This window comes from Ictidomys tridecemlineatus, chromosome 1 (assembly GCF_052094955.1).
Source record: "Ictidomys tridecemlineatus isolate mIctTri1 chromosome 1, mIctTri1.hap1, whole genome shotgun sequence".
Classification (NCBI taxonomy): Eukaryota; Metazoa; Chordata; class Mammalia; order Rodentia; family Sciuridae; genus Ictidomys; species Ictidomys tridecemlineatus.
Genome location: NC_135477.1, coordinates 25,275,728 through 25,298,581, shown reverse-complemented (window position 1 = coordinate 25,298,581; position 22,854 = coordinate 25,275,728). Strand labels below are relative to the sequence as shown.

The window sequence follows — 22,854 nt, the reverse complement described above, 5'->3', positions numbered from 1 at the left end:
GCATTTCTAAATATCACAAGAGAAATCAAAACATATTTTGAACTGAATGAAAATGAAAACAAAACATATTAAAACTTATGTGATGGGTTGGGGCTGTGGCTCAGCAGTAGAGCACTTGCCTAGCAGGTGCAAGGCCCTGGGTTCGATCCTCAGCACCACATAAAAATAAATAAAGGTATTATGTCCAACTACAACTTAAAAAAATAAACATTAAACAAATTTAAAAAAAAACTTATGTGATGCTATTAACATGGGAAATTCACAGCACTAAATTTTTATATTAGAAAATAAGAAAGATCTCAAATCAATGACCTAAATTTTTACTTTAAGAAGTTAGAAAAAGGCAGGCATGGTAGCACACACATTTAATCCCAGCAAATCAGGTAGTTTAGGCAGAAAGATCACAAATTCGAGGCCAGCCTTGGCAACTTAGTGAAACCATGTCTCAAAATAAAATAATTAAATAGGGCTGAAGATGTAGCTCAGTGGGTTAAGCACCCTTGGGTTCAATTTTCAGCATACACACACACACACACACACACACACACACAAAAAGGTTTGGTTTTTGAAAAACATCATGAAGAAAATGCAAATGGGAGCTCTTGACCTGGAGAACATATCTGCAATACAATATATACAGCAAAGAACTTGTATCCACAATACACAAAAACTCATGAATGACAATAAAAAAAAAATCAAATTTCAAAAATAGGCAAATGGTCTGGACACTTCAGATAATCTATGGGTTCAAAAGAAGATATATAATGGCCTTATGTATGAAAAGCTGCTTATGGTACCAGCCATCATGCCAATTAAAACTAATAATAGCTGGGAGTTGAAGTGCATGCCTGTAATCCCAGAGGTCTGGGAGGCTGAGGCAGGAGGATACTCGGGTTCAAAGACAGCCTCCACAATTTAGCAATTGTGACTACATCAGCCCCCACCTGATCAGCCTGATACACCTCCTTTTTCTCCTTTGAACCTCCAGTGAAATATTATCTCATTACAAATCCATAAACAATTGTCTAACGACCCTTATTTAGAGTGTGTTTCCTCTAAAACGGCCATTATCATCTCATATTAATCTTGTATCTAAATAAAATATAAAAAAGGACTGGGATGTGGCTCAATGGTTGAATACCCCTGGGTTCAATCCCTGGTACTCGCCACTGCCCCCCACAGAAAGAAAGAGAGAGAGCGGGGGGGGGGGTGGGAGAGGGAGGGAGGAGAGAGAACTAATAATAAAAAAATGTGGGGGGGCTCAGGTTGTGGCTCACTGGTAGAATGCTCACTAGCATGCATGAGGCACTGGGTTCGATCCTCAGCACCACATAAAAATAAAATAAAGATATTGTGTCCACCTAAAACTAAAAAATAAATATTTAAAAAATTATTTTAAAAATGTAGGGCTGGGGATATAGTTCAGTTGGTAGAGTGCTTGCCTTGCATGCACAAGGCCCTGGGTTCTATCCCTAGCACCATAGGGGGGGAAAAAAAAAGTAATGGCCAGAACACAGTGGCCCATGCCTATAATCCCAATGATTTGGGAGGCTGAGGCAGGAGGATTGCAAGTTCAAAGCTAGCCTCAGTAACTTAGCAAGATCCTAAGGAATTTAGCAAGACTCTGTCTCTAAATAAATATAAAAAAGGGCTGGAGATGTGGCTCCATGGTTGAGTAACCCTGGCTCAATCCCTAAAACCAAAAACAAAACTGTAATGAATGTATGTACTACATGCCCATTAGAATGGATAAAATTAAATTTTTTTTAAAGACAGAGAGAGAGAGAGAGAGAGAGAGAGAGAGAGAGAGAGAGAGAGAGAGAGAGAATTTTTTAATATTTATTTTTTAGTCTTCCACGGACACAACATCTTTGTTTTTTGTATGTGGTGCTGAGGATCGAACCCGGGCAGCACGCATGCCAAGCAAGCGCGCTACCGCTTGAGCCACATCCCCAGCCCTAGAATGGATAAAATTAAAAGACTCATAATTCCAAGTGTGACAAGGATATGAAGTAGTTGGAAACACTATATGCTATTGAGTGGAATGAAAAATAGTATAATCACTTTTGAAAACAGTTTTGGCAGGTTTTTTCCTTTTAGCACTTTTATAAAGGTATAATTTACATATCATAAAATCATTCATTAGTTTATTTATTTTGGTATTGGGGACTGGACCCAGAGCCTTACACATGCTAGGCAAGCCCTAGATTATATCCAATTCCTTTTCTAAATTTTATTTTGAGATAAAACCTCACTAAATTGCTGAGGCTGGTGTGTGATTCTCCTGCCTCAACTTCTTGAGTTGCTAGGACCATATATACCACCATGCATATAGTCCTGTGAACATTTTTTAGTTCATAGAACTTAGTTTTAGTTTTTACCTGGACCTTCTGACAAATTTAATCATTTGTAAAGCTCAGGGACTTGATTCCTTCCTTTGCTAATATTCCTAATGATGGTTCTGCTTTTCCTTCTTCATGAAAGATTAATATGAGATGATAATGGCTCTCCTAGAGGAAACACACTCTAAATAATGGTCATTAGAAAATTGTTTATGGATTTGTAATGAGATAATATTTCACTGGAGGTTCAAAGGAGAAAAAGGAGGTATATTTTTCCTCCTTAGGCTGATCAGGTGGGGGCTGATGTAGTCACTCCAAATACGCCAGTTGAGAGATATCTACAAGAGCACATAAAAATAAAATAAAGATACTGTGTCCACCTAAAACTAATCTACGGGCATGATGCCTAGTAGAACTTTTTCAGAACACTTTAGCTCAATGTAGCTTAAAAAACAAACAAAAAACATCAAAAGAACACAGCAGTGGTGGGGCACAGCTGTAATCCCAGCAGTTCAGGAGGCTGAGACAGGAAGATCTCAAGTTCAAGGCCAGCCTCAGCAATTTAGTGAGGCCCTAAGCAACTTAGTGAGACCCCATCTCAAAATAAAAGACAAAAAGGGTTGGAGGTATGGCTAAGTGATTAAGCAATCCTGAGCTCAATTCCCACCACCACCAAGAAACAAAACAAACAAAAAAACCCCCAAAATACAGCCAACAGCACAGGAAGTAGAATAAATAGCAACCTGTAACAAAACAACAGACTTGCACTGAGTGAGTATCTCTCCCTCCACTGGATGTTTACAGTGACTTCTTATCCAAGGTAACCTGAATCTTTCTCCTGAATCTTTCACCACTGGATATAATTGTTTGGAAACAATGATCCAAAAGGTAAACATAAACCTCAGATTCCAGAAAGGTGATCTGCTATTGGTGATTAAAACCAAGGTCTCATGCTATTAGGCAAGTGGGCTACCACTGAGAGATATCCCCAGTATCCCTCCCCGCTTATTTTTCACAGTACTAGGGACTGCATTCATGGTGCTCTACCACCAAGCTATATCACAGCCCTTTTAAAATTTTTATTTTGTGACAGGTCTTGCTAAATTCCCCAGAAAACCTTGAACTTGCAAGGCTCCTGTCTCAGCTTCCTGAGTAGTTGGGATTATAGGCGTGTGTGGCCATACCTGGTGATGACCTGCTTTTTAAAAGGTAGCTGTTTCTTCTATATAGCTTCTCTGCATACAATATGCAGACATGTGTGTGCATGTGTGCATGTGTGCGTGTGTGGGGGTGTTTTTCTTTCCCCTTTCTATTTTCATCTCTTATACTTCAGGACCAAACCCAATTTTCTGAACCAATTTAAGCTGGCCAGTTCTCTCAGTTCAGGCCAGTTATCACAGAGCTCTCTACTGCCCTGAGATTTATTGATCTGACAGGCAAGCTTTGCCCCTCAGCAAGGCAGACCAGATAATGAACCTCACAGTGGGTAATTAGTGAGAGGCTATCAGTTGGTTCAAGGAGTAGTAACAGTGACTTTCTTTAATTTCCCTGGGCTGTCACCCCCTACCCCAACCTTATTTGGTTGAAGCCCGAGACACCCCTTGTGAAGTTTTTCTTTACACTAATTACAGATCCAACACACACTGGGCCCTAACTTGTACAACAAAGGCATCCGATCACACTAAATGACAACCAAGGTAATAGGAAACACGACACATACAAATTCATATCAGACCCTTTCCTTCTCCGACTTATTGCAGGCAGGGAACTCTGCCTAGCTCCAATCAAGAGGCTAATGTCTCTGCACTCTCCACCTGAGGTTTCTTTCCTTGGAAACATATCACATCTCAGAGAGGGAGAGTAGAAACACTGTCTCTGATGCTAACTCACTAGCAACTCAACATGAAGTCTCTGCCTCCTCTCCAGGCCTCATTTACCTATCCCTCCCTAACAAACAGGATCCTTAACAGAAATCCCATTTGTGGGCTATGAATAGCTTCATTTTTAGCTGGGTAGGTCATTTCAAGATTGCAACATCCTTCAAGCAGGATCACTATGAAAAGTCAAAATACTGTTATGGTACTTAGCAAAAAACATTTTCACAAAGCTTATAAGAGATATAAAAGTTTGCACAGTGATACTTCTAGCCTGATATTACCACAGATGGCAAACCATACTTTTGCAACCACATCTTAAAAGAGTTTTGAGCCACTTCTTGAGAAGAGATTGTAGTGGAAATAAAACAAACTTTCCAAAGATCTATTAGAAGAAAAGAGGTGGCTAAAAAACAAACTGAAAAGGGAAGTCCTACTTGAATATGCCTATCTAATAGGAACAAAAAGTCTAAGCAAGAAAGCAAAGACTGCCATCTCCTATAACCTCTTCAAAAGCTGAAAAGTACCTACTGGAATTCCTACTAGTTTTAACACTGTTCTTCCTGTGTGCTCCCATTGAAACTTCACAGTTGCCTGGAGATCAGAAGTTCATGTGACAGTCATTTCAAAACTCCTACCTAATTGGAGAAAATGCTAACAATGACAGAGATGAATAATAAGCTGACCTCTTCTCCACCAGTGACCTCTTTATTCATCCTGCTTGACAATGAAACATTAATTGTGAGAGTTTTTGCCTCATGAACAAAATGGGCCTACTACTTTAAAAACAATTAAAATCCAGTGTGTTATCTTTTAGATCTTGAACCATATATTATCTATTAAGTAAAAATTTAAAAGGAAAAAAGTCACCACGTCCCTTTGGTGTGTAGGAAAAGCTTTACTTCTCACAATGCCCTTTCTGAGATATTTGGATGGAATAAAAAGACTACTCTCTTACTTAGTAAAGTTATCATACTGTGCCAGGATCCTCTTCTCAGGCATTTCTGCCCAGCTGGCAGGCAAACTCTCCAGGCCTGTGTTTGGTACTTTCTGTTCTCAACTGAATGGGTCTGTCTCAATCCAGGACCTTACCCCATCCCCCAGGAATAAGCCCTGTTATCTTCTCTCTCTGCTTGTCTTCTGCTTTCCTGGCTTACCACTTCCTTCAGAATATTAGACACGTTGTCACACATGACTCTGCCTGATAAAATGGCTTTGGGAGTCAGACTGACCTAGGTTCTCATTATTTTAACACTAGCAGCTGTGTGACCCTGGGCAAACTGTTCAGTCTATTTAGTGTCTTCAGCTATAAAATGATAATCACACCTGTCCCAACTAGACAATGTAAGAATTAAGTAAATAAATCATATAAATTTGCTTACTTTGTTATTATGAGTTGTTTCGTTTATTGGCATCTGTTTCAAATCCAAGATACTTTCTCCCCTAAGGTCCCTGATAGTGCAGCTGACCTTGTCTAAGTAAGAAAGGTCAACCTAGCAGCACATAAATCAGCTGACCCTCTTATGTGGACCTTCTCAAGATGCTGACATAAAGTTCATTAGAAGGATAAGTAGCTTACAGGAAAACACCTCTGACATTGTTTCTTTCTTGCTTTAACAAATCTAGGGAACAAACAACTAATGCCATTTTTTTTTTCCTGCTAAACAGCTCAATTGAAATTGCCCATTGTGGTGGCACATTCCTGTAATGCCAGCTACTCTGAAGGCTGAAGCAGGAGGATTGCAAGTTTGAGGCCAGCCGGGACAATTTAGTAAGACCCTGTCTCAAAATAAAAAATAAAAAGGCTGGGATATAGTTCTGTGGGAGCACCCTTGGATTGCATTCCCAATACCAAGAAGAATAAGAAGAAGAGGAGGAGGAGGAGGAGGAGGGGAGGAGGGGGAGGAGGAGGAGGAGGAGAATCTAAACAAATACAACAAGGAAGGCAGGGGGCAGGATCAGTCAGTCAACACTTGTGTCATGTGCTCACACTCAATTGGCATTCCCTCAACAACAATCACACATGGCTACGGATAGATAGTTCAGGACCACAGACTGATGTTGAAAAACGTGATGCCAAGTACAGGAAACTGAGTTACAGCCATCATGGGAGTCTTTAAATCTCTGCCCTCTAGCATATGTCTCTTCTAAGGCAGTCTACATGATGGTTAGGGCCCTCTTCTAAAATGAGAAAATATCACAGGGGCTCTCAGAGTGGGCTGCTCATAGGCCTCAATCCTATTTAAGATCCAAAGTAAACCTGAAGATAATTTTTATAGAGGTGGCTCCAGTGAAAAAAGTAAACTATATTCATTTTCTGCTCAGAAAACCCTGCCACACAGTGTCACAGACCTTCTCCCAGCTTCCTTAACAACAAGCAGTGTGCTGAAGCTGGCTTACACAGGCTTGGTTTATGAGAACTGATTGTTCATGTGAAAGCCAGCTGGCTTCACCTTAGCCATAGTGGTGGGAACACAAATACCCAACACTACCCATCAGCCCCCCTCTCAACACTCACCCTCCCTAGTGGTTGTTAAACATTTACTAACACACCAAGGGCCAACAACTCTAAAGCTGAAGCCTCAGGCTCACTTTTCCTCATAAAACATTTTTTTTTGTCTCGATGTACAGTGCTGAGGATGAAAACCAGAGCTTCATGCATATTAGGCAAGCACTCTACCACTGAGCTACATCCCTAACTCCCTCATAAGGCTTTAAGCTCTTAGGATTTTCCCCCAAGATCTTTGTGCATTTTTTTCTACAGTAGTGAATGCCACCCAGAACACCTAACAATGTTGTGCTTCACAAACTAGGGTTTTCCTCTTATTGGTATCTCACTCATCCCTTAGAAAATAAAGTGAGGTTTCATTTAGATCTCCAACACCCAACAGTGATTTGTAATGGCTCTTAGGATCAGGATAAAATAAAAAGATGTAGGAAGATTACTAATAGATGGAAATAAATAATATTTAGCAGCTTTCAACAATATCCTGCATTGTCATAATACTTATGAAGATATGCCCTTTGTTATACAACAGGCCTCCTCTGTATCCAAAGTGCAAATTCTAGTGAGGGAGCAAATTTAAAAGAAACAAAGGGAAGTAAAACTCCATCAAAATCCCTAATGTAGAAAACTTGGAATCTGGTTGCGCTGTCCTATGGTCCTATGACATATGGTCGAGGGGGAGGGTACCAGCAGAACATTGTTCTGATCTTCACAAAAAAATTACTAAATTTATACGTAAAAAAGTTTTTAGTAATATCTGGGTTTGGTGGCACATGCCTGTAATCCCAGCTGCTCAGGAGGCTGAGGCAGGAGGATCATGAGTTCAAAGCCAGCTTCAGCAAAAGCATCTCAGTGAGACCCTGTCTCTAAATAAAACACAAAATATGGCTGGGGAAGTGGCTCAGTGGTCCAGGGCTCCCGAGTTCAATCCCTGGTACCACCAAAAAAGAAAAAAGAAAAAAGTTTTAGCAAGCTCTGGGACTATTGAGTTGAAAGGAAAACTAGCTTCAAGATATATTTGTACACTCTTAGTAAGTGAAATACTGGTTGCCAGGGCAGAAAGAGGAACAGGGAAAGGGAGTCATTCAGTGAGTATAGGGTTTCAGTTCTGCAGAATGGAAAAACCCTAGAGAACTGTGGCACAGCCATGTGTGTGCTGTAAGTCTACTGTACTATACGGTAAAAAATGGTTTTGATGGTAAATTTTGATGTGGTGTGTGTGTGTGTGTGTGTGTGTGTGTGTGTGTGTGTGTGTGTGTGTGTGTGTGTGTATGTGTGTGTTTAACCACAATTTAAAAAGCAAGCTTGCCTCTTATATCTCATCACTTGGCTAGCAAGCTAGCAATGAGGTTGGCTCAGGCTAGGCCCTTAATAAATGGAACCAGAAGGAAAGCAGACCTAGGAATGGAAGGAATCAAAGTAGACTCAAAGTTCCTTATGTAGAGAACCACTGATATTGCCATGCATTCCAAATATTCCAATCTTAGCTTAGCTTTATTGTTTTAGGAATCCTTATTCCTCGATGATCAGGTTTGCCTGGCATACCAAGACAAACTAGATAAGGATGGAGAGAGAGAAAGAGAGAATTTTTTAATATTTATTTTCTAGTTTTCGGCAGACACAACATCTTTGTTTGTATGTGGTGCTGAGGATCAAACCCGGGCCGCACGCATGCCAGGCGAGCGCGCTACCGCTTGAGCCACATCCCCAGCCCCGGATGGGCACTTATCAATGAGCCATATATAGAGAGAAAGGAGCTAAATCTTAGTTGAGGGTGGGAAAATGGCCTGAAGGACATTTTTTTCCTTTTTTTTTTTTTTTTGTGGTTCTGATCTGAGGACTGAACCCAGGGCTTCTCATACACCTATACCACCAACTCCTGAAGGTCCACTTTTTAAAAGATGTGGTAGAAACAAGCCAAATCCAGTAGGGTATAAACTGAGAGTAGTTTCATAGTTCTTGGGAAAGTTCTTAATCATTTTTTCTCTTAATCTTAATCTTTTCTCATAAAGATATGTTAAATATAAGCACAGGTCAAAATGTCCTTACATAGGGCAACATAGGGCAAAAGTTTCATGACCCCAGACTTGGCAATGATTTTTTGGATATTACACCAAAGTACAGGCAACAACAACAACAAAAAAAAAACAGACAAGTTGAACTTCCTCGAAAATTTTAAAAATTATTATTCATAATAGCTAGAAAGATGGGCTGGGGATGTAGCTCAGCGGTAAAGTGCTTGCCTACCAATGTGAGGCCCTGAGTTCAATCCCTAAGACTGCAGCAGCGGCTAGGAGCTAGAAGACGGAAACAAGCCATACACAATGCTGCATACCTACAATAAAAGCTACTCAGGAGGCTAAGGCAAGAAGATTACAAATTAGAGGTCAACCTCAGCAATTTAAATCCTATCTTAGGCTGGGATTGTAGTTCAGTGGTGGAACACTTGCCTAGCAAGTGTGAGGCACTGGGTTCAATTCTCAGAACCACATTAAAATATAGATATTGTGTCCATCTACAACTAAAAACATTAAAAGGAAGAAAGATTCCATCTCAAAATTGAAAAAATAATGGAAAGGGCTGGGATGTAGTTCAGTGGTAGAATGCCCTAGATTCAATCCCTAGTACCTAAATAAATAAATAAATAAATGGTGGAAACAACCTACATGTCCATCAATGCAATGAATGAATTATTATTCAGTCTTAAAAAAATAAATTCCGATACATGCAACAACACGGAAGAACCTTGAATACACTATGCTACAAGAAATAAGAAGTCACAAAATATATGATTCCACTAAGACACCTAGCATAGTCAAATTGTTTACTGGCAACAGTGGCTACCTGTTGAGGATCATAAAGAATGGTGTTTATTATTTGATGACTAAAGAGTTTCAGTACACAAGGATGAAAAAGTTCTAGAGAGACAAATAATGATGGCTGCACAATGGTGTAAATGTATTTAATGCCACTGAACGTATTCTTAAAATTTTAAAAATGGTAAATTTGGGCTAGGGATGTGGCTCAAGCAGTAGCGCGCTCGCCTGGCATGCGTGTGGCCCGGGTTCAATCCTCAGCACCACGTACAAACAAAGATGTTGTGTCCGCCGAAAAACTAAAAAATAAATATTAAAAAATTCTCTCTCTCTCTCTCTCTCTTTAAAAAAAAAAGTACATGTATGAAGACTTGAATTGGGTGTCAACATACTTTAAAAAAAAAAAAAAGAATAAACAAATCTCTTGCCAGAAGAAAACTGCAAGCTGGGCAGGCATATGTTTTTAAAAAGCCCTATATTGTCTACTAACTAAGTGCTATAAATTCCAGTTAACACCTATCCATGGTCTTTAGGTTTATTTTAGGAGTACTTTAGAATCTATTAGGAATAAAATTCTTTTTTTTTTTTTTTTTTTTTAAAGAGAGAGTGAGAGAGGAGAGAGAGAGAGAGAGAATTTTTAATGTTTTATTGTTTAGTTCTCGGCGGACACAACATCTTTGTTGGTATGTGGTGCTGAGGATCGAACCCAGGCCGCACGCATATCAGGCGAGCGCGCTACCGCTTGAGCCACATCCCCAGCCCAGGAATAAAATTCTTAATTTTTTTTTTTCTTACTCATTCTGCGGCTAACAGCTGCAGGGCCCACTACATGCCAAAGCCAGCTCTTTGAAAAGCTGCGAATACTCTTAACATTAAGTGACATTAGCATTAATGTTCATAAGTGAAGGGAGAGAAGTGCTCCAATAATGTTGGAGATAAGCAAGGCAGTCAAATAACTCTAATCTGATAGTGCTGAGAATAAAAACAAGTACACTATAATGCTGTCTGTCATTCAGCACTCTTCAAAGACAGTTAGGGAACAGAAGCAACAGCTATTTTAAGGGTGGTTTTGAAAAGGGTCCCAGAATAGTGTCACCCTTCCTGCCCCAACCCCCAAGTGAAAAGGAATGTTAAAGGGAGGTTTACCTAAGTATACAAAAACTCCATGACAGAAAGAACTATACTTATTCATTGTTGATCCCTACTACCCAGCACCATATCTTGTATTACAGCAGGCAAGTAATTATTATCAGTTGATTTACTTTCCCATTCTTTTATAGGTTCTCTTCCTCTCCACAGGACTCACTCCATCTCTGGCTCATGGACTCTTTTTGAGAGGCACTTTCATCACTTCATTTAACTTTGAAAGAAGTTGGAGGAGGGTGAGGACATGTGCTTGCTAATCATCCTTTTCCAGATTGTCTCATGCACCAGAATGAGCTTTTATTATTGGTCTGTGGCTGTTTCTGCTGGAGAAAGATTTCAGCCTGACCTTCCCAAGCTGCTAGGGATGAATGCTGCACGTGGCTGACAGTGAAAATGTGTCTTCCTATTTTTTAAAAAAGCTTTTAGGCTAACCAGAGCTCACTGATGTAGGAAAGTCATCCCTTTTCTCACTGTTCAGAATTCAAGGTGTTGCATTCTTCTGCATAAAAATGACATAGAAACTGACACAAATGGGTCCAAGAGAAAAAGATAGCAGCAACAGGAAGCACCTCACAGAGAGCACAGCATCAAAGAATAGGACTCCGGACTGCTCTATAGGCAGAAAGGAAAAAAAATAAAAAATAAAGGCCATTTATAACAGAGTTTTAAATGTGAGGATGGATTCACACAGCTGGCCTCACAAAAGAGAACAAATATGTCAAAGGGAACAACTGACAGACTAATAGAGTACTATCCATCTGGCTGAGGAAAGAAGCACTGGGGAATACTGAGAAGCCTGTCTGTTAGGAAAAAACTTGCCTTGTGCTTCATTGGGTGAACTGAATAGCTTTTAGGAACACTGAACACATGGTCATACCATAGCTGCTGGCTGGTCCTGTCAGGAAGAAGCTCAGAAAAGGGGTACAATGATGCATTGGCAAGCAAGGGAGAAAGGAGCATATGTGGTCTTCTTATTGGCTTGGAATCCATACCCTGGCCCCTCCAACTTGGGAGGAGGATGAGAAGAAAGGAAGGGGAATCATGTGAAGAAGATATCTTATTTTCTGCTTTTAAAAATGGACTCAAGTGTCTCAGAATGAAACATCAGGTTCAACCCTATGCCATGCTAATGCCCCATCTGTACTTTTATATAATGTAGAGCTGAGTGCAGGCACTTTGGGAGAAGGGGAAATCAGGCCAGATTCAAGTAAAGCAAAACACAAGCTCTCTGCATTTCCATCTCAGTCCATACCATAAAAAAGCCTGCTCAGAAAATAATTGCTCAAGGCAAAGGGAACTCAATTACTAAGGAAAATCTGTCCCAAAAAGGGCTCATGTTTTAATGAGCCCAAAAGCTTCAAATTAAGCTGAACTAAGGGTTTTTCTAATTGGCAGTTTTATACATTTCTAAGATCTCCTTTCTTACTTTCAAAAATCAAAAATGACTCTAAGATTTTAAAAAGTAATGATTTATCACCCACTCTAAAACAATAATTCACCAAATTTTCAACTATATTTCTCCTATGTAATTAAACAAACCGTGCAGATGGCACAAATGCAGAAGATATTACTTGCTATTTTAAGTACTCTCAAGCAATCCTGTACTAATTCCTCTCAAACGGCCTGGCTCTTGCCATTCCTGTTCAGTCACAGAATCACCTGCCACCAGAGAGAAGGCAACTGATTGATCCTAGCCACCAACTAGGTCACTCTGAGAAGAGTAATGGCTTACCTGCTCCTCTGACAGTTGGGATATGTGATTCACAGCAGCATAGGACTCAATTTTGGGGTTAAAGTGGTTGATGATGGCTCTGAAACAAAGAATTAAAATTAATATAGTACCAGATGGGAGAAGAGGATAAACTGGTTAAAAACAAGGATTGAGTACCCTCTGGCTTAGAGTACTAGATCATGGGAGTGATTGTCAGAAGGTAATTGTCTTCTTACTAATCATGAGATTACAAATGGAAGTGAATTAACAACTTTGAATAGGAAGAGTTTAATAATTTATTAGAGGACAGAATCAAGCATCTCTGCTATGCAAATGAAGCAGAAAAATCCACAACCAAACAAGCTAAACAAAGAAAAACCATGTGAGTCCTTCAGATAAGAAACAGGACCAAGGATGCTGGCTGCCAGAGGGCCCTTATGTTTCAATCAAAAAGGGAAGTTGTGAGGGGAGTGAAAGAAGGAGTGGGGCAGTGGGGATGGGAAGGACAGTAGAATGAGACAATACATTATTACCCTATATACATGTATAATTACACTACTGGAGTGATCTGCACCATGTACAGCCAGAGGAATGAGAAGTATGCTCCATTTGGGTACAATATGTCAAAATGCATTCTACTGTAAAATAAATACATAATAAACTTTTTCTCTTTACAAAAAAAAAAAAGAAAAGAAAGGGAAGTTGTTTTTCTCAGCTCTGACTTGGGAGAACAAGACTCTGAGAATGTTGGTTCAATAAATAGGCTAAATACAATCTCTCAAGAAACTCACCTTCATCAAGGCTACAAACAATGTTCACACTTTTTAGTATATAGTTTTAATCTCTGTTTTCCACCCCCTTGGTCATTACTAGGGATTGAATCCAAGGTGTTCCACCACTGAAGTACATTCACAGTCCTTTATATCTATCTATCTATCTATCTATTTTTTTAGTTGTAGATGGCCACAATCTCTTTATTTATTTATTTTTATGTGGTGCTGAGAATTGAACCCAGGTCCTCACAGGCTCGAGGCAAGGGCTCTACCACTGAACTACAACCCCAGCCCAAGTCCTTTTAATTTTTATTTTTTTTTAATATTTATTTTTTAGTTGTAGTTGGACACAAAGGTATTGTACCTTTATTATTATTTTTTTATTTTATTTTATTTTTATTTTACTTTTTTACCAAACGATTTATTATTTTTTTTAGTCATACATGACAGCATAATGTATTTTGACATATAATACACACATGGAATGTACATACATCCATCATATTGTCTATTCTATTTTGTTGCCCTTCCTATCCCTCCTACTCCTCCCCTCCTCTCCCATCCTTTCTCTCTATCCAATCAATTATTATTTTTAATTATATTTTTAGGTGGTGCTGAGGATCGAACCCAGGGCCTCACATAGCACTCTACCGCTGAGCCACAACCCCAGCCCCCCCTTTTTATTTTTTATATTGAGATGTGGTCTCATTAAATTGTTGAGGCTGGCTTCAAATCTGTGATTCTCATTGCCTTAGATTCCAGAGTAGTCAGGATTAGAGGTGTGCACTACTGCATTCAGTTCAACCCCAAATTTTAATCCCAACCATTCAACCCAAAATCTGAGTTATCATTTTTCAAACACCCCTGCTGCATCGCTCCCTAGCTTCCAAGGTTACCAAGTCTTATCAGCCCCACCTCAAAAATGTCTAAAATCTGAAATAAATATATTTCCCTGAAACCAATATCTTGAGATAAATTCTTGTCATTTCTAGCCAGGTGCAGCAGAAAGAATATTGGGTTTTAAATCAAGGTTTCACAGGAGTTCATTCTGATATAAATAAGTAATTAAGAAAATGGGTAAAAGAACCAAGTCTTTCTCTCTCTCTCTCTCTCTCAATTTCTGTACTGGGAATTGAGCACAAGGCCTTGCAAATGCTAGGCAAACACTCTACCTCTAAGCTACGTCCCCAACCCAAACCAAATCCTTCTAATATAATAATTCAAGTAACATGTGTAGATATTCTCTCCTATAGGAGGTAAAGTTTAAATTCCATCCTTAAGGAAGAGCTAGATTTAGTGCCTTATTTAGGATAGCAAAAGGACAAAACAGTAATTTTACAGTAAAGAAACCTAGCAAATGCTAATTTAATCAAATGATAAAAGTTAACATCACCAGTGATATCATGGGAATTTCACGTAACCCCTATTGTAATATCATGAGAAGGGCACTTCACCTCTGTTGTTTTCTTCCAAAAGCTATAACCCTAATCTAAACGTAAGAAAAATATCAGACAAATCCAGGCAGGGGACATTCCACAGCATCTCAGTCCTCCTTAAGATTGTGAATGTCCTGAAAAATAAGACTTGAGAAATTGTCACAGACTAGAGGACACTGGGGAGATACAACAACTAAATATAGCATGGTACCCTGGACTGGATCCTGTACATAGAAATAGAATATTAATAAATAAACTGGTGAAGTCTAAGTAAAATACAGAGTTTTAGTTAACAGTGATGTAACAATGCAGTTTCTTTTGTTGACAGATGTACTATGTTAATATAAGATGAGTAAAAGTAGGCCAAGGGTACATAGGAACTCTGTACACTATCTTTGCACTTTTTTTTTTGAGAGTACTTATTATATTTTATTTTGCATGCTCACAAGTTGTGGGAATGTTTTTAACAAAAAATGTAGTAAAACACTCATGAAATAGATGTGTGGTATTTTTTAAAATTTTAAAAATAAAGTACATGAAGTATAGTATCAATTTCTTTTTCTTTATAAATCTAAAATTATTCCAAAGGAAAAAGTTTATTAAAATGTGTGTGCATGCCAGTGGCACACATCCCAGCAGCTTTGGAGGCTAAGATGGGAGGACTGAGAGTTCAAAGTCAGCCTCAGCAACAGCGAGACGAGAAGCAACTAAGTGAGACTCTGTCTCTAAATAAAATACAAAATGGGCTGGGGATGTGGCTCAGTGGTCCTGAGTTCAATCCCTGGTACCCTCCTCCGTAAGAAAAAAAAAAAAAAAAGTGTGTGCATGACAGAGCATAACAGAAATCAACATTTCCTTTTAATATGATATCCATTGATAGTAAAAAAATTATAGACCCATTTTATCTAATGCAAGTAATAATAGTAATAAGGCAGAAGCTTAAAAAATATCATAGCTTGTTATTTTATTTTATTTTCACAATAAGACATGGTCTTATTATGTTGCCTGGGCTGGTGTTGAACTCCTGGGAGATCCTTCCATCTCAACCTCCCAAGTAGCTGGGACTATAGGTGTGCACCACCATGCCTGAAAAATCATAATTTGGCTGGTTGACCATTTGTTATTCTGATTCTTGGCAAACCATGTATCTCACCAAAGGAAAAAGTTGTAACAATCACACTTAGCGTAGTACCTGGGAATAGTACATTATAGGCATATAATAAAGTTATGCTGAAAGAAGCTGGGAGCAATGGTACTCTCCTATAATCCCAGCTACTCAGAAAGCTGAGGCAGAAACTTCGAGTTCAAGGCCAGCCTGGACAATTCAGCAAAACCCTATCCCAAAATAAAAAATAAAAAAGGGCTGAGGATATAGCTCAGTGGCAGAGCATCAAGGTTCAATTGAAACCTAAAAAAGTATTGGGGGAAAAAAAAAGTTTGCTGAAAGAATGACTAAACCTTGAGAGGGTTCTTACAATATTTATATGATATATAAAATAAATATATAACATTTATGTAACTGTATATACTATAATAAAAACCTGGAAAAGCAATGTCAAATGTTTGGCACACAGCTGGTGCTCAATAAATATTCAATGAGTGAATAAATCAAACAGGATAGAAATGGGTCAGGAGAAGAGTTCTGAAAACTAATTTTTCTAGAGAATAACAAGAGGAGCAGACATAATATCTGTCTGTTAAGACTAAGGCTTGGGGGTACTGGGTTGTGGCTCAGTGGTAGAGAACTTGCCTCCCATGTGTGAGGCACTGGGTTGGATCCTTAGCATCACATTAAAAAATGAATAAAATAAAGATATTGTGCCCATCTACAACTAAAAAAAATATTAGAAAAAAAAGATGAGGCTTGGGGGCTGGGGCTGTAGCTCAGTGGCAGAGTGCTTGCCTAGCATGCGTGAACACTGGGTTCAATCCTCAGCACCGTATATTTGTTATTATAAAAATAAACAAATAAAATAAAGGCATTCTGTCCATCTACAACTACAAAAAATATTTTAAAAAAAGAAAAGAAAAAAGATTGAAGCTTGGTGTAAATCCAAGGTGGAAAAGAATTTTGTAACCAAACATTTTGTCAAATATGTTTTTCACTCAGAGAAACACTCAGAGGGTGAAGTTTGAGTTTACTGTCAGGGATGACCACAGCCTAGAAGCAAATGAACCTGATTGATGCTTCAAAATAAAAAGTGATCTATTTGGACTTCGCTGAGTTTAAAAGATTTTGTGTGGCAAAAACCCATCAAGAAAGTGAAAAGAGGACCTACAGAATAGGAGAAAATATTTGCAAGTCCATTGTTTGATAAGGAATTTAAAGCCAGAATATATAAAGAATTCCTACAATTCAACAATAAAAAAGAAAGTAACCTAATTATTTAAAGGAGCAAAAGATTTGATATATGTGAAAATACGCTCAACAACATTAGTCATTAAGGATTTTAAATGCAAATCAAAACCATAAGATAGCCAGGCCTAAGGCCATTGCAAATCTGCCCCAGAGGCAGAGGCGGAGGCAGGAGGATCTTGAGTTCAAAGCCAGCCTCAGCAATTTAGCTAGGTGTTAAGCAACTTAGTGAGACTCTGTCTCAAAATAAAGTACTAAAATAGGGCTGGGGATATGGCTCAGTGGTTGAGTACCCCTGGGTTCAATCCCTGGTCCTGAAAAAACAAACAAACACCAAAACCCATAAAATACCATTTCATACCCACCGGACACTAGTATAGTGAAAAAAAAAATAGTAGGTGTTAGCAAGGATTTGGAGAAATTAGCATCTCCTATATGACTGGTGGAACTGTAAAATGACACAGCTTCTTTGGAAAATGGCTCAGCAGTTCCACAGATGTTAAACAGAGTTATCACATGACCTAGTCCATCCCTAGGAATATATCCAAAAGAATAAAAATATATGTCCACACACAAAACTTGTACATAAATGTTCAAAGCATCATTATTCCTAATAGCCAAAATATGGAAACAACACAAATGTCCATCAACTGAGGAGCAGATCAACAACAATGTTATAGAAAAAATAAAAAAGAAGGGGGACTAGGGGTGTAACTCAGTGGTAAAGTACTTGCCTCACATGCAACAGGAAGCCGTGGAAGGAAGAGGAAGAAGAGGAAGGAGGAGGAGGAGGAAGAAGAGGAAGAAGAGGAAAAGGAGGAAGGAGGAGGAAGAAGATGAAGAGGAAGAAGAGGAGGAAGATGAAGAGGAAGAAGAGAAGAGAAAGAAGAGGAAGATGAAGAAGAGGAGGAGGAAGAGGAAGAGGAGAAAGAGGAAGAAGAGGAGGAGGAAGATGAAGAAGAGAAGGAGGAAGAGGAGGAGGAAGATGAAGAAGAGGAGGAGGAAGAGGAGGAGAAGATGAAGAAGAGGAGGAGGAAGATGAAGAAGAAGAAGAGGAAGAGGGGGAGGAAGAAGAGGAGGAAGAAGAGGAAGGTGAAGGTGAAGAAGAGGAGGAAGAGGAGGAAGGAGGAGGAGGAAGAGGAAGAAGGAGGAAGAGGAAGAAGGAGGAAGAGGAGGAAGAAGAGAAAGAAGAAGAGGAAGAGGAGGAATAGGAGGAAGAAGAGGAAGAGGAAGAGGGGGAAAAGAGGAGGAGGAGGAAGAGAAAGGAGGAGGAGGAAGAGGAGAGGCAGAGGAAGAAGAGGAGGAAGAGGCAGAGGAAGAAGAGGAGGAAGAGGAAGAGGAAGAAGAGGAGGAAGAGGAAGAGAAAGGAGAAGAGAAGGAAGAGGAAGAAGAAGAAGAGGAAGAGGAAGATGAGGAGGAGGAGTAAGATGAAGAGGAAGGAGGAGGAAGAAGTTGAAGAGGAAGAGGAGGAAGAGGAAGAGAAAGGAGGAGAAGAGAAGGAAGAGGAAGAAGAGGAGGAGGAAGAGGAGGAAGAGGAAGAGAAAGGAGGAGTAAGATGAAGAGGATGAGGAGGAAGAGGAAGGAGGAAGATGAAGATGAAGAGGAAGAGGAAGAGGAAGAAGAGAAGGAAGAGGAAGAATAAGAAGAGGAGGAGGAAGAGGAAGAAGAAGAGGAGGAGGAGGAGAAAGAGGAAGAGGAGGAAGAGGAAGAAGAGGAGGAAGAGGAAGAAGAGGAGGAAGAGGAAGAAGAGGAGGAGGAGGAGGAGGAGGAAAACCCCCTATAAAATATGGTATGGGTAAAAAGGAATGAAATACTAAAACATGCATAAATCCTGAAACCATGAAAAGAAGCCAGATATATACATATAACTTACAGATCCTAGGGTAATATAATCACCAAGGGAACTTCTTTTTAAAATTTAAATTAAAAAACTGGGGGTATATGGGAAATATAACCCAAGGGTACTCTACCACTGAGTTACACCCCAGTCTCTTTTTATTTTGAGATGGGCTGTCACAAGCTGCTGAGGCTGGCCTTGAAATTATAACTTTATGCCTTAGCTCCTGAGTGACTGGGAGTACAGGCATGTGCTACCATGCCAGTGCCAAATGCTGAACTTTTTTTGTGTGTGTGGTGCTGGAGATTGAACCCAAGGCTTTGTGCATGTGAGGCAAGCACTCTACCAACTAAGCTATATCATCAGCCCTGAACTTTTAATTTAAGGAAATTTCCCCCAGTTCTCAGAGTGGGGGGAAAAAGCTCAGCATGTGCAAAAGATGTCAAGTTTTGGTTCTTGGAATAGAACGCTGGGGGTTAACTTAATGGGAGGAAAAAAAAATGAGGGAGGAAGAAAGGAAGATTGGTTCTAATTATTCTCAACACCCTTGACTTCTTTTTTTTTTTTTTTAAACATGAGGTGTCACTATATTGTCTAGGCATGTACCACCACACCTGGCTAGCTTCCTTGTTTTTTGTTTTGGGTTTTTTTTTAAAGCAGTCATTGGTGCTGTCCACATTATTCAGAAAGCCAACCATCCAGCATTAGGAAGAGAACTTAAAAATACAAATAACGAGGCCCAAAGAAAAGCTCAAGGGGGGCTGGGACTATAGCTCAGCAGTAGAGTGCTTGCCTAGCACATGTGAGACCCTGGGTTCAATCTTCATCACCACATACAAAGGAATAAATAGAATAAATGTATTTAAAAAACAAAAAGAAAAAAAAAGGCCCAAGGAAAATACTGAAGTAGAACTTAATGAGAAACAGAATATAAATTCTAGCCAAATCTCCAGCTTTCCTGAACCTGGGACTAAAAGCTCCATGAGATCAGGGACCAAGTTTATTTTGCTCATCAATATATTCTTAGGTCTTCAGCAAAATGCTTGACACATCAGCAGATTCAATTTTACAAACTGAAGGAAGGATAAACAAAAGTCTACAAAGGTTTCTGTCTAGTCTTATAAAATTAAGCTTTTGCTTCTGAAGATCCATGATCATCAGCTAGTCTCCCACACTAGGAAAACAACAATAATATTTTATCTTCATCCTAGGAGATAAGGTGGTTCAGAAGTGAACAACAATGCTCCAAAGAAGGAACAGAACTGTCCCTGAAGATAGTTAGGTTTTTTCTTCTTCAAAACTTTAAAAAAAAAAGTCATATGTCATACCAGGGGGCTAAAGGAAAGCTTTCTGGTTCTTTTTATTTTTTTAGTAATCTAATGTCTTCTACAAATAAACCTTGGCTTTTATTTATTTGTTATTTGGGGGTAGAAAGGATGAGGTAAGAAATAAAAGAGTGTATTATGTATTGGTAGTGGACCTCCTAATCCTAATGCTACTGAATTAGAAAGTCCCACAGGGAAAGGGACAATGTCATAGTAAAGGGAAATTGCTAAAACCAGCCACAGTGAAGGATGGCTCTGAGCCCAAAGCATCTTTAAGGGCAGGAATCTGGGCCACCTTCCAAAATGCTAATGTCAACTTCTGACTGCTGAAGACAGGGGTCACTTACACAAACTGAAATAAAATGAAGTGGACAGATGGACTAGCAAGACTGAGTAGCAAACTAGCTGGAGATTTCTTGGTCCATTTTTAACTTATTCTCTTGACTCATGATTCTGCAAAACACTTCTCTTTTCCCAAGTGCTAGGTAGTTGATAGCTGAGGCAGGGATGTTCCACTTGATCAAGGTGTGTGTGTGTGTGTGTGTGTGTGTGTGTGTGTGTGTGTGTGTGTGTGTGTGTATAACCTTTAAAATGTAAGCAATAGAGCTTAAGAGAAAAGTGAAGATTTAAAATATAAGCAATAAAGCTTAAAAGTGAAGATTCTTCCTTATAACCAATACACATCTATAGCAAATCTTCCAAAGATGCAATTTTTCATGATCTGAGTGATATCTTATGGACAGACGCATCTAAAGGTCTTTAATGAAGCAATAAATAAATAATAGTTTCATCTGGAAAACCAGAACATAGTGACTGTTTCATTCATGAGATATCTGCAGGAGGCAGTCTATAAAGTCTGCTATGTAAATTCTTCAGGCAGAAGTGGGGGAAAAGGTAACGTTTGTTTATAGAAAAAAAGTTCCTAGTAGTTCTCATTTCAAGGAAGAAGGAAATATGACTGGTATAGTCATCATGGTATAAACTGGCAAGATAAAATCTTAGAACACTTCACCCTAAACTTATTCCTTGAAGGCTACCAGAATTACATTAAAGAATCTGATTAGGCCTGGTAAAAAGTTCGGGTCTTTTTAGAAATTTTTTTGACATTTTATTTTTTAGTGGTAGTTGGACACAATACCTTTATTTAATTTATTTATTTTTATGTGGTGCTGAGGATTGAACCCAGGACCTCTCATGTGCTAGAAGAGTACTCTATTGCTGAGCCACAACCCCAGCCCAAAGTCTGGGTCTTAAGTTCTAATCTCATGAGAATCTATTATTCTCAAATGGGTGTTAAACATGTTAAGTTGGATTTTTTTTTCCTTTTTGTTTTTTGCAGTACTCATGATTGAATCCAGGGTCACTCTACCACTAAGCTAAATCACCATTCCTTTTCATATTATGAGACAGGGTCTTGATAAGTTGCTGAGACTAGCCTCAAAACTGGAATCCTGAGGGCATATGCCTGTACTCCCAGTGGCTCAGGAGGCTGAGACAGGAGGATCGAGAGTTCAAAGCCAGCCTTAGCAACAGTGAGGCACAAAGCAACTCAGTGAGACCCTGTCTCTAAATAAAATACAAAATAGGGCTGGGGACAGGAGGGGAGGGGAGAGGAGAAGGTCGAGCGCCACTGAATGCAACCCCCCATACCCCACACCCCCCTACACACAAAAAAAAAGGAATCCTGCCTCAGACTCCTGAGTAGCTGGGATTCCAGATGCCCAGCCTTAGGTGTCTTGGTTTTGTTTACCAAGTTGTCTTCACATAGGATGCTATTTCTCTTCACATAGAATACTATTTCTCTTCACCACTAAAAAGCCTAAGACTTACCTTTCCTTGAAGGTCCAGTTAAAATACTATTGCTTTCATGAACTGTAACACTTTTTTTGCATGTATAATAGGAAAAGCAAGGAAATAGGTAAAATCCTGAGGTAAAATCCTGATCCTTCCCTTACTAGCTATATGGCTTTGGGCAAAAGACTAACCTCTTTCTGAGTACCAGTTTCTTTATCTGTTGCATTTCCTCTGTAAAACTTTCCTCTTTGTTTTCCTACATACTATCTAATTTGCCCTAAAAATACTTTTTGGGGGGGGCACCAGAGATTGAACTCAGGGGTACTTGTCCACTGAGCCACATTCTCAGACCTATATTGTATTTTTATTAGATACAGGGTCTCAATGAGTTGCTTAGCACCTGGCTTTTGCTGAGACTGACTTTGAACTTGTGATTCTCCTGTCAGCCTCCCTAGCCACTGTGATTAGAGGCATGCGCCACCACACCTGGCCTAAAGGAACTTTTTTAAAGCAACTTTTTCTTTTTCTTTCTTTTTTTTTTTTGATATTTATTATTTAGTTTTAGGTGGACACAATATCTTTATTTTATTTTTATGTGGTGCTGAGAATCGAACCCAGTGCCTCGCGCATGCCAGGTGAGTGCGCTACCACTTGAGCCACATGCCCAGCCCCAACTTTTTCTTTTTTTAGATAATTTCAGTAATATACTACATAATACACTACAGAGTATATTCTCAGGTATCTGGGTATTAAAGACAAAAAACTATCATAATCATAACTGTTTTTATTGAAGGAGAAACCTTCAAACATACTGGCTTCTGAGAAGGGGTAAAGGTATGACTGAGTGGTATGTGGCAGTGGTGTAATGTCATCTGAGGCTGCATTATTTAATTTTACACTAACATTTCTTTTCATCTTCAGAACTACCTCACATACTC

At 39.2% G+C, this 22,854-nt stretch overlaps 1 protein-coding gene across 3 annotated transcripts in view; it reads right to left on the bottom strand.

Moving 5' to 3' along the window:
• Armh3 (armadillo like helical domain containing 3) overlaps positions 1 to 22,854 on the bottom strand; it is a 176,025-nt gene that overhangs the window by 20,318 nt on the left and 132,853 nt on the right. For all 3 annotated transcript variants that reach the window (XM_040273589.2, XM_040273592.2, XM_005333641.5), the window contains one exon: positions 12,417 to 12,495. In XM_040273589.2, the coding sequence (XP_040129523.1) occupies positions 12,417 to 12,495 (79 nt within the window). The remainder of the gene's footprint in view (positions 1 to 12,416; positions 12,496 to 22,854) is intronic.